Source organism: Mauremys mutica, chromosome 2 (assembly GCF_020497125.1).
Source record: "Mauremys mutica isolate MM-2020 ecotype Southern chromosome 2, ASM2049712v1, whole genome shotgun sequence".
Classification (NCBI taxonomy): domain Eukaryota; kingdom Metazoa; phylum Chordata; order Testudines; family Geoemydidae; genus Mauremys; species Mauremys mutica.
The window spans coordinates 19,545,801-19,561,650 of record NC_059073.1 but is presented as its reverse complement, the minus strand read 5'-3'; the positions used below and the strand labels follow the sequence as shown (position 1 = coordinate 19,561,650).

Here is a 15,850-nt window from a genome sequence, read left to right as displayed (position 1 = left end):
GCTTCTTGGTCTTCTACTGCCTTACCAATGACAAGATGTGCAGCTGGTCTGTTTCCCTCCTCTACTCTTTCAGTCAGAACTGAGCTAAACTCTGTGGTTGTGATCTGAAGGGGGTGCATATGAACCATAAGCTGGATACTGGATCACCTGGGCTCCCATCCCCCATGAATTTCTTTTTAAGTTTTGAGCTAAAGGAAACCAATCTCAAGCTCCAAGTTTTTCATTGTTTCCACTTGAAACCACAGGTTGGGCCCAGGTCACCCAAATCTTGGACCAACCTCATGTGGGAAGCTTTCAGATCAAGGGTAAAATTTTCAAAAATAACTTGGTGACCAAGTCTCATTTTCAAAAGCAATTTTAGGAATCTAAGGCCAGATTTTTAAAGGTATTTAGGCACATACGTCACACTGAAATCCAAGCCCTATTGCTTTTCAATAAGGTTAAGGGCTCAAGTCACTTTTTAAAAACGTTACCTTCACCCTTTTTGCAACTTTGGTCCAAGTCTCACGTCTGTGACAAAACCTGAATAATTCTCCTGTTTATAGGCTTAGCTCTAAAGTTCTGCACAGCACACAGGATAATTCAGATTAGGCTCCATTTTATCTTAGCCACAAGGAGAAAGGAGATTGCTTTTCCCACACCCTGCATCAATGTGCTCAAGATTCCAGCTTGGGAGTCATTGAACTGCAGGCTCCCAGTTGAATTTCCAGTGGAATCTGCATAGAGGGGAGGCTATTCCTTTACTTTCTACATCATTATCTCAGTGTTTTGTTAAAACAAAAAGAAGGACGGTACTTACCGCAGGAAGAGCAAAAAATGAAACTCCAATAAGAGAGAATGTGGCTGCTATCAGCCGCCCCTCCCAAGTTTTGGGGGTCTTGTCACCGTAGCCAATTGTTGCTAGGGTAATCTGTGGGGAGAATAGGTTGGCCATTTTATAAGACAGACAATACAAATGGACAAGAAGGAGGATTTCTTTTAAGCTTGACCTTCAAACCTGCATGAACAGTTTATAAACTTTTGCTTTGACCTCTGGACATTGTAGAAAAATACACAAACTTTCCTAAGTGTGGATTTTGCAAGCAATCTGGAAAATGTAATATAGGGTTTTTTTATGGCACTCATTGTCATAGTATCTGCGTGTCGGATACGTGTTAATGAATTTATCCTCAAAATACCTCTAAACAGAGATGATATATTATACCCATTTTGCAAATGGAGAATTGAGATGGTACACCGATTAAGTAACCTGCCCAAGGTCAGGCAGGAAGTCTGTAGCAAAGCTAGGAATAGAGACCGCTGAGTTCTGATTCAGGGCATTCACCACAAGCCAACCTGTCCTCTCCTTACACTCCTTCTATTAAATACAAATAGTTCTCTGATAATAATGTTTCCCTATGCATCGTTGTCCCTTTGCTTTGTGTTTTTCTTCTTCTCCCATCACCCAGCTTCCTTGATCTGATTGAATTCCTTACGTTTACATTGTGTGTGTGTGACTCAAGCCATGAGCTCCTCACAACAAGTGAGCTGAGCCCACAGAGGTCGTGTGGGTAAAGCGAGCTGGCTGCAGGGTGTCAGGTTAGAGCTGCAGGAGAGGCCATAGCTCCTGAGTTGCGCTCTGCCACAGAGAACTGGACAGCTGGGCACAAATTTTGGCCAAAACTTTTTTTTGGTGAAAAATGCAGATTTAGCAAAATCAAAACATTTCACAAATTTGCATTGGTCTCTCTGACTTGTTTGTGTTTTACAAAAAAAAAAAAATCCAAAAAATTGAAATGTTTCATTTCAACATTTTGAAAAGAAGCATTGTGTTTTCAGTTCAAAATGTTTCATTTTGAAATTTCCTTCCATTTTATTAAAAAAAAAAACCTTTAGATTTCAAGCTGTTTTTTTTAAAGATACATTTTGTTTTGTGTCAAACAACACATTTTGTTCAGTGTGAAGTAAATTGTGTTTTTTAGACTTTTTGATTCACTGAAAATTTTGAAAAAAAATCATTAAAAAACACCTTAAAATATCAGAAGTGCCAGCAAACTAAAAAATCAGCTATATGCACAATCCTACCAGACACCCCTTTTTGTTCTCTTCACCAGAGAGGACTGATTGCCAGTTTAATCTTCGCATGGAGATACAGCTCCAACACCCAGATAAGGCAGGCGGGGAGACTTTCTCATTGTAATGACTTAATTTGTGGGCTTTTAGTGTACGTTGTTGTGGTGTTGGTCCAGGTCTCATTTCCTTGATTCCCTTGCCCTTCTTTTAATTTATCACGGTCCTTTCCAGGAATACAGTGTTATTTATTCTTATCATTTGGTCCTTAATTCCCTATTGTTATCAATTGTAATATCCCCGAGGTCATAAGGATTGTTATTTGTTTATTCACCCAGTCACAGAATCATAGAAATGTAGGGTTGGAAGGGACCTCAAGAAGGCATCACGACTGAGGCAGGACCAAGTAAACCTAGATCATTCCTGACATGTGTTTGTCCAACCTGTTCTTAAACACCTCCAGTGACAGGGATTCCACAACCTCCCTTGGAAGCCTATTCTAGATCTTAATTACCCTTATAGTTAGAAAATTCTTCCTAATATCTAACCTAAATCTCCCTTGCTGCAGATTAAACACATTATTTCTTGTCCTACCTTCAGTGGACATGGAGAACAATTGATCACAGTCCTCTTTACAATAGCCCTTAATATATTTGAAGAGTGTTATCAGGTATTCCCTCAGTCTTCTTTCATCAAGACTAAACATTTTGTCTACATCTTTTCCAAAGTGTGGTGCCCAACACTGGACACAGTTCTCCAGCTGAGACCTCACCACTGCCAAATAGAGCAGGACAATTATCTCCCATGTCTTAAATATGACACTCCTGTTAATACACCCCAGAATGATATTAGCCTTTTTTTGCAATATATCACGTTGTTGACTCATACTCAATTTGTAATCTCCTATAACCCCCTGATCCTTTTTCTCAGTACTACTGTCTAGACAATTATTCTTCATTTTGTAATTGTGCATTTGATTTTTCCTTCCTAAGTGAAGTACTTTGCACTTATCTTAACTGAATTTCATCTTGTTGAATTCAGTTCTCCAATTTGTCAAGGTTGTTTTGTATTTTAATCCTGCCCTCCAAAGTGCTTGCAACCCCTCCAGCTTGGTGTCATCTGTAAATTTTATAACCATACTCTCTGCTCCATTACTGAAGCCATTAATGAAAACATTGAATAGTACTGGACCCAGGACAGACCCCTGCGGGACCTCAGCAGATACATCCCCCAGGTTTGACAGCAAACCAATTGATACCTACTATTTGAATATAGTCTTTCAATCAGTTATGTACCCACCTTATAGTAATTTCATCTAGACCACATTTGCCCTAATTTGTTTATGAGAATGTTATGTGGGACTGTATCAAAAGCCTGACTAAAATCAAGATAAATTACATCTACAGCTTTCTCCTTATCCCCTGTCAAAGAAAGAAACTAGGTTGGTATGGCATCATTTGTTCTTGATAAATCCTTGCTGGCTATTCTTTATAGTCCTATTATCCTCTAAGTGCTTACAAATTGATTGTTTAATAATTTGTTCCAGTATCTTTCCAGATATTGAATTTAGGCTGACGGTTCAATAATTCCCCAGGGCCTCTTTGTTCCCCTTTTTAAAGACAGGTTCTATGTTTGCCCTTCTCTAGTCTTCTGGAGTCCTGTCCTCCAGGAGTTCTCAAAAGTAACTGCTAATGGTTCCGAGCTAGTTCCTTAAGTACCTTAGAATGAATTTCATCAGGCCCCATCGACTTGAATACATCTAACTTTTCTAAATAGTCTTTAGTCTGTTCTTTCCCTATTTTGGCTTGTGTTCCTTCCCCCTTGTTAATATTAATTGTGTAGAGTACGTCAAGACTGAAACAAAATAGATGTTAAACACTTTGATGTTGTCAGTTGTTAGTTCTTCTTCCCAACATTCCTTTGTCTTTCTCTTGCTTTGAACATAGTTACTAGTTGGAGGCACTGCACACACAGAACTCAGGACCCACTAGTCCTAAAGTGGGTCACCCACCTCCAGAAAGAGGAATAAGGAACTGTAGAACCCTTGGGGATCAGGAGGAGGCAACACCTCTAATACATGGGTTGCATATAAGACATTCAACTTGAACTCAAGCGCAGGAGAAGAATGAATCATTTCTGGATGTGAAATATACACAAGTGCTCTGATTTTCCTCTCATTGACACCAATGTGAATCCTCTGACTTCAGTACAGTCACTACTTATTGACACTGATGTAACTGAGAGAAGACTCAGTCCCCCGAGTGCTGAACGAGTTTGGATTAAATTGATAGTGAATTTCTGTGGCAGGGATGTGGGAGGGCATCCCAAACAAAGGGGTAAGGCCATGGTTCTGGTTTTGTACCATGATTATCTAGGGTTCAGACTGCACCATAAGATTGCGGTTGCCCCCTCATTTGGAATATTCCCCCACCCCGCCCAACATCTCTTCCACCGAAACTCAGAACATATCAATTTAATCCAAACTCAGACAGCACTTGGGGGCCTGACTCTTCATATATGATGATTCTCTAGGGCTCAGACTAGCATCTCAGGAGGAGATTTGCAGAAGCACAGTGGGCAGTTGCGTGCCCAAATTCCAGGGAAAGTCAATGGCAGTTGGGCGCCCGACTCCCACTTGTGACTTTGAAAATCTCCCCTATAGGGATTTCTTCACCAGACATTCTCGGCCAAATTTCCAAGAGAGCTCAGCACCCACAGTCAGAGACAGGTTGCCAGAAAAGCTCAGCGTCTCTTTAGGCATCTAAATGGCCAGCTTTTCAAAAAGCGCTAAGCACAACAGCAGCTCCCACTGTTCTGAGTTTTGAAAATCTGGCCACTTCACGTAGGTGCATAAATAGAAGCTGCTGGGTGCAGAAGGCTTTTGACAACCTGGCCCTTAGACTCCAGCTAACAAAATTCCAGAGTTGAATTTTCAAAAGCACTTCAGTGACTTAGGCACCTAAGTCTCAATTTCAAAAGTGATTTAGGTACATAGGAGCCTAACTGTGATTGAAAGTCAATAGGACTTTCTTCGCACATAGGAGCTTACATCCTAATGACTTTCAGTCAGACTTAGGCTCCTAAATACCCAAATCACTTTTCAGAATGGGATTTAGGTGTTTTTGAATATATTACCCCAATCCCTTCCATTCCCCTCACACCCTAATTCAACCAGGCAGCTTTATTTCCCTTAAACAACAAATGAGAGACAGTTTCTACAGCTACTTACCAGCCCCCACCACAGTGCGTCTGCATAGGTTTCAAACTCTTCTTTCATCTCGACTCCATGGGCATCCTTTTCAGGCACATCTTTCTCGACCAGGTAAACAAGGAATGAGGAGAGGATAAGGGTCAGGAACCCAATGTACCAAGCAGTGATGAGCTCCTGGAAAAGAAACAGACTGAAAATGAGGAGACTGAAAACAGCATCAGCTTCTGCAATGGGAGCGCCAGACGTCTAGTGACAAAAGAGGAGAGATACACAGGGTTAAACAGCAAAGGTAATAATTGGAGATATACCAATCTCCTAGAACCGGAATGGACCTCAAAAGGTCATTGAGTCCAGCCCCCTGCCTTCACTAGCAGGACCGATTTTTTGCCCTAGATCCCTAAGTGGCCCCCTTGAGGACTGAACTCACAACCCTGGATTTAGCAGGCCAATGCTCAAACCACTGAGCTATCCCAGACAAGAACTGTCACTTCTGTCTGGATTACAGTCTGGGTCCAGCACAGTGCAGCTCTCACTGTTCCACACTGCAGAGATGCGACAATACTTAATACTATAGCACCTTGCTGCTGAGGAAATAAAAGCAATTTGCAGTTGTAGTTTGATTCAAGGCTGGATTAAGGCCCAAGACACAGCACGGCATGGGGCCTGGCACCACGGCCTTGGCCTCTCATTGGGAATGGACCCCTCACTTCCCTTCCACAGAAGTTGGAGAAGTCCCAAGGGGCCCCCTTCCCCTCACAGGAGCGTCACACATGCCTCCTCGTCGTGACCCCAGAGAGGCCGCATGGCAGTTGGGGAGCCCTTCAACACTTACCCCCGCAGTCAGGGTGACACTGCTTAGGTGGAGGGACTGGGTCTATTGCACTGCATTGCTCCTGCCACAACACACACACAGTTTGCTGCTGGGGTAGTGTTGGCAGGGCCCACAGCAATGGATTTTGGAGATGACAAGCCATTGAGATGCCTGGGGCAGTTTAACCACTCAAAGCTATTGTTTTCAGACTTTATGTAGCCGTCACTTCATCAGTTACAGTCGGGTCATGCTTCTCAGCTTTTCTTCACAACCATCAGGCTAGAAACCTACTATGGGTTTAAAGGAGAAAATTGAGATTCTGATGGAGTAAGAATGAGCTGAGTGGGAGCCCTAGGAACAGATGTATATTGCCTAGGCTTTATCCTGGCCCTGGTTTTGCAACACCACTGCAAGGAGGGATTTTACCAATGTTACAGATGTGTAAATGAAGGCACAGAGAGCTTTAGGCACCTAAATCTATGTGGGGGGGGGGAGGGGAAGGTAGCGTGATTTTCAAGCATATTCATAAGCTTTTGGGGAGCCAGGACTGTCTTTTACTATATCTCTGTACAGCACCCAACACGTTAGGGCACCTAAGTGCTATTGCAATGCAAATAAACAAACAGGCAGAACTCAACAGGAGCTGTGGGTGCTCAGCACTTCTGAACATCAGCTACTTCTGACTTTCCCGAGGTCACTGAATCAGACACTGACAGAGGTGGAACAGAACCCCTGATTCCCGTACAGATACAGTTTATGTACTAGAACTTGCATCCTGGTTACCATGTTTCATCAGAAGTGCAAAGAAGATATTCTTTCAGGTTATTATTATTATTTGTAGAGCTCCAGCAGAGTGCTGGGCACTTTACAGACAGCGTTCCCTGTGGCATGATTTTCCTTTTCGGTCCTGGGTCATACCCCCTACCACGGGGGATGTTTGTAGCTGAGAATTTTACAAATGTGTCTTGCTGTAAATCAACCTCTAGCAAATTTGTGGTTTGCAGTCACTGAGGGACTTTACTAATAAACCGTGTTTTTAGACTTGATTGTTTAACGTTAGTGCCCATTTTAGCAAACACCCTCGCAACGCTACATATTTCTCAGCCTGCCAAGGTCCAAGTGGAAGGACACAATCTGGGAAAGAGACCAGAGGAGGCCCGCTGGAAAACTAGAGGCCTGAAAAGCATAAAAAAGACATAGTGGCAATGTCTTTAGCATAAGTGACCTTTTTCCAAAACCGCCGTCTCCTGAGGCAGCATGTCTAGCAGAAATAAATGATTTGCTACAGACTAGCAGCAGATTTTGTGCAGGATGGAGGTAAATGTGGCTATGGAATGAAGCCCAGTTGAGAGGTAGGCATCCCGATCTGCCATCAGAGAGAAGCAAAGAATCACTATTGTGTGTGGTCTGGCACTTTCACTGTCCATGGCAATAAAGGGATCTTCTAAAACATTTCCTTCCAAGAACGCCATACATAGATGAGACCTTCCAATCAAAGTTATACATAATGTTGGTAATTCACAGGCCAATCTATAGACCCCCATCTTGGAGCTCTTCACTCAGGTAACTCTTAAACATCTAATCCTATACAATAATGGTGCAAGAGCAGCATAACTACCTGATATGGACCAGAATGGGTCTGACTCTGTAACTGAACACACTCAGAGGCAGCTGGAGAATATATTAGCACCCATCCCTGTACTATCTGACCCATGGTTATGGGTGAAAATAAATTAACCACTCTCACGGAAACTTACTTGACTTCTGTTAACCAGCATCAAACCATTATGCATTGAACTGCTGCTCTGATTTTGGGATAAGTCTTTTCCGACCACCCTCCCACACCAAACTTCTCTGACTGATTTCACATAAGTGTAAGTGGGATAGGGAGATAGATGAACCCAGGCACTGCACTTTATAATATTTCTCAAGGAACAATACTCTAAGGGCCAGATGATGCCTTTTAGACACAAGCCTGTGTAAGGGACAGTGATTACTGACATGCAGATGTCAATTCCATCAAGTATCAGAAATCAGCTAATGGACCTGGACTCCAGTGATGGGTAAGTCAACTTGGCCATTTGGTGAACTTAAATTTCTTCCCAAATGGTGACAATGGAATCCCCAGCCCCCTACAAATGGACACAGATGCCCCTCAATGCACACAAGCAATCACGACTGAAGTTTAATCTGATGCACTGAGTGGAAATTAGATCCAAGTCTTAATGGACGCCAGCTAGAGAGAAGCCTGTGTTAACACTTCACTTTTATATAGGGCTTTCTTCCGAAGAGCTTGACATGCAGACATGCAGGATCAGGCCCTGATTAATCTCACAAGACCCCAAGAGGGTAAGAGAGTTGGCTAGGGTTACAGAGCATGTCTGCGGAATAGCACTCAAGGGTCTTGACTACTACTCTGCTGATCTAAACAATACATATAACACTCTCCTCAAGTGTCTGATCTGCCTCTGCTTTTTTTCCCCCCCTTAACTCAGATTAACCCTGTGAACTCCTCACTTACTTTGCTATGTGCACAAATAGCTGATCCCAAAAGCTTCCATGTACCTCCCCGCCTGTCCATTCGGAGCATCCGCAGGATCTGAAGGAAGCGCAGACTTCTGAGCGACGTCGCCAGAACATTGCCCTGGTTCCCAACAGCTACCACCGGCACAGAGGCAATCAACACAAAGATATCTGCACAGCATAAAGGAGAAGAAAGCCAGATCAAAAAGTGGAGTCATCTGTGATGGGTTGTACCCCCAGGGTACAGTCTGGGAGGTGTTGGAACCGCTATGCCCCCTAACAATTCAGCTGGGTTGGTCTTTCTCACGCTGCTCTGCTGATGATACACAGCCAGCCTCTCCAGGGACTGTTATCCCCCAACATAGTAGCAGGTGGTGCCACACACCCAACTGAATTACCTCATTAATATAGTTTGCTTCCCCCTCGATATGGGAAAGAAATGCACCAAGCCTTTGCTAGCTGAGCTGAGATTTGCCTAACCACTTCACTTAAAACACACTGGTTAAGATAAAACCTAAAACAAGTTTATTAACTACAGAAAGATAGATTTAAAGAGATTATAAGTGATAACAAACAGATCAAAGCTGGTTACCTAGGAAATTAAACAAGAAGGCCAACTAAGCCTAATATATGAGACAGGATTTCAATCAACAATATCTCATGCTGACTGAAGATACAAGCAGGTTTGCAGATTCTTGAGGCACAGGCTGCATTTTCTGTGCAGCCTTGGTTCCCCTCCCCCATTCCAAGTCCTTTGTCTTTCAGAGGTTCTTCCAGATCAACGTTGAGTTGTGGGAGAATGAAGACAAATCATGATGTCACTCCCCATCTTATACAGTTTCTCCATATGACCCTTTGTTCCAAGCTAAGGTCCTAGCCCAGTTTGTGGAAAAATACAGGTACCAAAATGGAGTTGTGTCATGTGGTCTGGTCACATGCCCTTGCATGCCTTGCTGAGTCATAGCAGCCATTATCCATAGGCTGTCTGAAGCATTCTCAGGAAGGCTCACCAGGTGGGGCTAAGCTTCATCCCAGGCCTGTAGTTTCCCTTAGTGGCCCATTACCTTGAATAGGCCCCTCACAGTCAGCGCTCTAGACTGGAATCATGTTGCCTAGTGGGTGTCACCCAGGTGTAACCACATTTGGAATACAGACACATAGTCAATATTCATAACTCCAGGTACAAAAATGATACATGCACACAACTACAATAATTACATTCAGCAAATCATAACTTTTCCAATGACACCTCACATGACACATCTTGTGTAAAATGCATCATAATTATGTCATAATCATATCATAATCATACCACTATGATGAATGTAGGGTGCAGTGTCACACCATCATTTGCTGCTTAATTCCATTTGTTTTTGCTGTAAAATCCCCTGCAAAGATCTGAAACACACTAGTGAACTCTTTCCCTAATCAATTAAACAGGCACCTGTGAGTCAAACACAGCTTGTGGCACTGGCCACAATCTGGGACCCAGGTAATCTACACATCTCACATTTGATATGGGACACATTCTGAGTTGGTTAAGAGAAAGGGGCAGAAAATAACACGAGAGTCCGTCTTGCAAAATACAGGCTAATAAATCAGAAGGACAAACAAACCAGAGGACAAATATTCCGTAAGTGGGCAATAGTGAAAGCAGGAATACCAAAACATAGTGGTTAGTGAACAAGAAGCCTCTCTTTCTACTGGTGCCCCCTAGTTTTTGGAAATGTGGCTGACTTTCCAGGTTAACCTCTTAAGGCCAGTGCTGTTTATTTTTGTGAGTGAGACAGGCCCAATTTATTGATCAATTAAAGAGGTCTGAAATGCAGATTGCTTTTTTTAAATGTGTGGACCTTTATGAGCCCATAATTATCCAAGTGGAAATAGGTAACAATTGTGTCAGAAACATTCTCAGGGCTCTTAGCTACTCCCTCTTTCAAGTGTGTTTAGAATCAAGTGTCTTTGAAATGGCACCATGTGGGTTTCTTATTCGTTCTCGCCCAATAATTCTATAACACGTTTGTGTAATTTACAAATCAAGAGATGATTTTTCTAATCCAGGATTTTAAAAATACAGCTGAGCTCTTCTCGCTCCTTACATTGACATCAATAAAGAGTCTGTGCTTACAATTTAGATGACAATTTTAATGATTATACGTGAGACAAAACAAACCCCAGCTTGCTTACCAAAAGCTATTCTGGCCCTTAAATAGTAATACGAGTATTATTATTGATTTGTATTACAATAGCACCTGAAGGCCACAACTAAGACTCTATCGTGCAAAGTGCTGCACAAAAACATGAGTGCCAGTCCCTGCCCTGCAGAGCTTATATTTCTCAACAGCCAAGGCCAACAAGGCATGGCAGAGGAAATGGGCAGAGAGAGAAGTGACTGGCCCAAGATCATATAACAGAGTTGGGAATAGATGTCTCAACTCCTACTTCAGTGCTCATTAGACCACACTGCAGTAAAAGCTTGTTTGTGTCAGTAAAGTAAGCAGACAGAACTCAAAGATATGAAGGGAACAGATATGTTTAGTAAAGATGTGCCATTTTGCAGTGATTTTTCAAACTATAACAGTGTGTGAATTAAAGTTGTTGAGATCCTGCAGAACATCTGAGCAGATTCTACAGTAAGTATCCAATTCTGTCAAACCAGGAACACTGTTCTCAAGTGAATCCAGGTTTTCAGGTATTTTATAATTCTTTCTAAACAGTGCAGAACTCTTAGCATACGTGGCCTTTATATTTGTCATTCATGGGGTTTTAGACATCAATCACATCTGACTACGCACAGAAAAGGATAGACATATGGAGAACAGTCAAAGAGATTGTGCTTACCCAACATACACAAAGGCTTCCTGGCAAATTTGAGCCTCCCCCTCCATCCTTTATAGCGACAACAACACCCAGCAGCCCAGATTCTTAAGGCAAACTCTGCTCCAAAGATGAAAATGGCAAATGTTTCCTGTATCAAAAACACAAATTATATTCTTAGACACATAACAAGGCTTGCAGTAATTCTGGACATGCATTGCTTGCTGGATCAAACAGTGTGTTCGCGTATGTGTCTATGATTTTATATATATATATATATATATAGTCAGATTTTCAAAAAAAACCTCAGCACACGGCATCTCTCATTGTTCTCAGCGAAGGAAGAGGGGGAATTCTCCATTGTTTTCAAAGGGAGTAGCTGGGTGCTGAGCATTTCTGAAAATGTGTCCACTTCATTTAGGTCCCCAGATGGGAGCTTAGCCCTTTTGAAAATCTGACCCTGAATGTCGCTATAGTATATGTACAAATAATCTGGGCTTTTTGAAATGTATACAGATGGACATGAGCTGGGAAATTGGAATCTGGTGTTTGGGTGAATTTGGAGCCGAGTTTTGGTTTAGACATAGTGTTGTTGCGTTATCTGTGTCATAACAAAGGGCTGAATCCTCACATGCTCCAGCCCATAAGGCAGCTTTACACCACCTCTGCAGCTGAACTTGGGGGCTGCTCTAACTTGCACCACTGGCTAATTGTCACCCAAGGGTGAGCAGGACTGCCACAGCACATTACACTACACCTCCACCCAACAGGCCCATTTCTATGCTCTACACTGTGGAGAGCTGGGGGGAGGTGGGGTAAAACTTCTCCAGCTCCCTTTCTAAATCACAAAGGAGCAAAAATGATCATCTCTTATAACATTCACATTTAATTCAGGTCAGACTTCACATTGTATGTCACTGGGAGGAACGGAGAGGTAAACGGGGAATTCCCAACACTACTGCTGCTACAATGGACTATTGGCCCAGGCTGGGCAGCCTGAGAGAGACCTAAGGGACCTACCATGCCTATTGCAGAACCCCAGCCTAGAGGGATGTGGGGAAGTGCCTCAGTAAACGCTGTGGACTTCTTGCAGCCTACATGAGCCTGCCCTGTAGTGAGTCTGGGACCCTGAAGAGTGTGGAGTCACCAATAGTAATGCGTTTTCATCGCTGCTGAATTCAATCCAAGAAGGTTAACAGCATGACACTGCAGTCCCAGTCTACTTACCAACAGCAGCAGCCAGTCTCCTGAAACAGTTTCATATTCCTTGAAAGTTGTTAGGACGGCTAAGATCAAACACCCCAGAACTATCAGAAATCTGGATTAACATAAAAGGAGAAATTGGGCATCGTTACCACTGTATCCACTTAAAAAGAGATGATTTTTAAAAACCCACAAAGGTCTGAAAGGGATCACCATCCATGATCAGAGTGAGATGGAATGTGACTGGGATCAAGGGTTTCTGAACCTGGGGGAGTCACAGACAGTGTTAGGGTCAAGACTACCCTGCCCTTCCCATATTGTTAAGTGGGAAGAGGACCATGGGTCAATCCCAAGGTTTGGGGGTCGTGGTACCGAAAAGTGGTTCACAGTATGGGAAAGGTGAAGATAGTCATTCTATCACTGACATTGACCCATCAGACAAGGAGTTCTGTGGAAGGAGGAGAGCCTCTCATTGAGATGTTCCTTTTGTGGGTATTACCTGTGTTCCGGTGTTACCACCATGATGGGCACTTTACAAATGCATAGAATAATCATTACTAATAAAATGGCATTGTAGTAACAATAAAGCAAATCCACTTGGCATGTACCGAAAGCCAAGAAACATTAAGTTAACATTTCTGTGCAATTAACATTTTGGCACCAATAATATCATCTAGTGCTTTTTATCAGCAGATCTCAAAGCACTTTACAAAGGAGGTCAAAAGCCCATGAAGACATTAATAATTCACAAACCCTTGTTTGCACTGAAAATTTTAGTACCATCCTTTTTTTGTAGTGCAGATATAATGGGGTGTGTAACCCACACAGGCTTTGAAAGGATTGATATGGTCCTGAGAGGTCAATTATGCTAACTGGCTGCACCTGGAAGGTGGATGAGGCTTAATTAATTATGAAGCCCAGCTGCAGAAGAAGCTGGGTGGTTAATATAAATAAACTGAGCAAATAAAGAGCAGAAAAGGACTGGATCGTCACAGAAAGAAAGATTGGGGAAGCATGAAACCTCCATTTCTATGCAGAGAAAATTCAGCTAGTTCCAAATTTTACATTCTTAGGACTTGTGTTTGATAAACTAATTTGGAAGGGTCATATAGTTAATATCCAGAGTAAATGTAAAAAGAGGATGAATCTGCTTAAAAGTATTGCTGGGAACAAGAGATAAGAACTCACGGATGATGCTGAATAGGGCACTAATAAAACCAGTTACAGATTATGGAGGCCAAACCTTTGAAATATTCAGCTTTGAAATCAACAGTCAAAAAATAAGAGTTGATCCAAGCCCAAGCTCTGGTTAATCCCATGTAGTACAATATTACAGCACCATTGTGTGTGAAGCAGGGAGCTACCGGAGAAATGCCTACACATTTAAGGATGAAATTGTTAGATTTAACCTTTTGGGCTAAGGTTAATGGAAACAGTGAGGATAAGAGTAATAAACAAATATATGAAGATGGTTGGGAAGTAAATAGACATGATGTAACTGGATGCCATGTACTCCCACATGCTAACAGGCTCAAAAGGTGGGAGGGAGTGGAAAGTGAATGAAAAGGAAGGACTGGAAGAGATTGAAATCTTCAGTCACGAGCAGTCAAACTATACCTGGACAGTTGTTTCTCTAGTTGTGGATTTGGAATATTATGGTAAGACAAAGGAAAAAGCAGAACCATCATATATGACTGTGATGCTGGCAGACCAGGTGCCAGCTCATGCCAAGGTCCTTAGGCCTCACCGAACACTTACAATCGCATAGCTGGAAACCAGTGTGGCTCACCTGTATGCAGGGCCAGCTCCAGGGTTTTTGCTGCCCCAAGTGGCGGAGAAAAAAAAAAAAGCCGCGATCGCGATTGGTGGCAGTTCCACCGTGCTGCTTTCTTCTTCGGCGGGAATTCGGTGGCACGTCCTTCCCTCTGAGAGGGACTGAGGGACCCGCCGCCAAATTGCCGCCGGAAAGCCCGAATGCCATCTCTTTCCTTTGGCCACCCCAAGCACCTGCTTGCTGGGCTGGTGCCTGGAGCCGGCCCTGCCTGTATGTTGGCATTATCAAAATAGATGTTAGAGTTATACCCATGTGTTTAGTGTTTAGACTTTATGGAATGCTTGTAGGATGCTGCATGTATTAATTCTACTTATAATATTTGCATCCCATGTTCTAACGTAATGTTTAAGTGTTTGCTCTGTAACCATAAAAATACTGAAGACTATAAATTCCCCACAGTCAGGGGAGAAGCATTACCAAGTGTGAAATATTAGTTTACCCCAAAAAGTGTTATTTCCTGCCCACCAGGAAAGACTACTGAATCCAAACGGGCCATTGTGAAGCAGAGACTTTGACCGCTCCCCTCACCCACCCATGAATACATTATGTCCACGAGCACTTGTCCCATCAGCTTGGACTCTAGAGAAAGGGGGGAATAAAAATCCTGAATCAGAAGAAATCGAAGCCTCTTTATGCTGTCTGACCTCTGAGGGGCAGAGATTCCTAGACATAAGCAAGCAATCCCCAAGCTGCTTAGCCCAAAGGACATAAACGCTTGCTTATTATAGAAACTTCAATTACCTTTTGAATTTAAGATTGTACCCCACTTGTGTGGATGCTTTCCTGCTTAATCTTGTAAATAATTCTCATTTCTTATCTTAGTTAATAAATTGTTAGTTAATTACAGGACTGGCTACAGGTGTTGGCCTTGGTTTGAGATCTGAGCACAAATGACATGGGGTAAGTGACTGGTCTTGTGGGACTGGGAGCAATCTGACTATTATTGTGATTTTTTTGGTGTAAGTGACTATCTATCACATACTCCAGCTTGCCTGAGTGGCAAGATAGACTGGAATGCCCAAGGGGACCATCTGTGACTCCATGGTAAGACTATTGAAGTGCTTTAGGAGTTCACACTTGTGATGGGGCTGGTGAAATCTAATTAGAGTTTAGAAGCAGTTTGGAGTTTCTGCCCTGCTTTTTAACAGTCTGCCCTGAGGCTGGCACTCATGGTTGTGAACCACTCCAGACAGCATAACAATGACAGATACAATTTATGAGTTTATATTATGGCAAATGAGATCAGCACTGTCCATTCTGTATTGACAGATCTAAAGATGACAACACCGGTAGTGTGGGAATGGCCTTTTGTATCCCTGGATTTGGAATTAAGAGATCTATGAGACTATCCAATTTGGTGGCCATTATGACAGCTGAATACATAGGCATACTGCTGGCACTG

At 42.7% G+C, this 15,850-nt stretch overlaps 1 protein-coding gene across 1 annotated transcript in view; it reads right to left on the bottom strand.

The window, feature by feature from the left end:
• The window catches only part of KCNQ3 (potassium voltage-gated channel subfamily Q member 3), a 240,958-nt gene that overhangs the window by 44,825 nt on the left and 180,283 nt on the right, over positions 1 to 15,850 (bottom strand). Inside the window, exons 2-6 of the mRNA XM_045006844.1 lie at positions 12,639 to 12,729; positions 11,436 to 11,562; positions 8,593 to 8,765; positions 5,279 to 5,434; positions 800 to 910 (exon numbers count right to left, since the gene is read on the bottom strand). Of these exons, the coding sequence (XP_044862779.1) occupies positions 800 to 910; positions 5,279 to 5,434; positions 8,593 to 8,765; positions 11,436 to 11,562; positions 12,639 to 12,729 (658 nt within the window). The remainder of the gene's footprint in view (positions 1 to 799; positions 911 to 5,278; positions 5,435 to 8,592; positions 8,766 to 11,435; positions 11,563 to 12,638; positions 12,730 to 15,850) is intronic.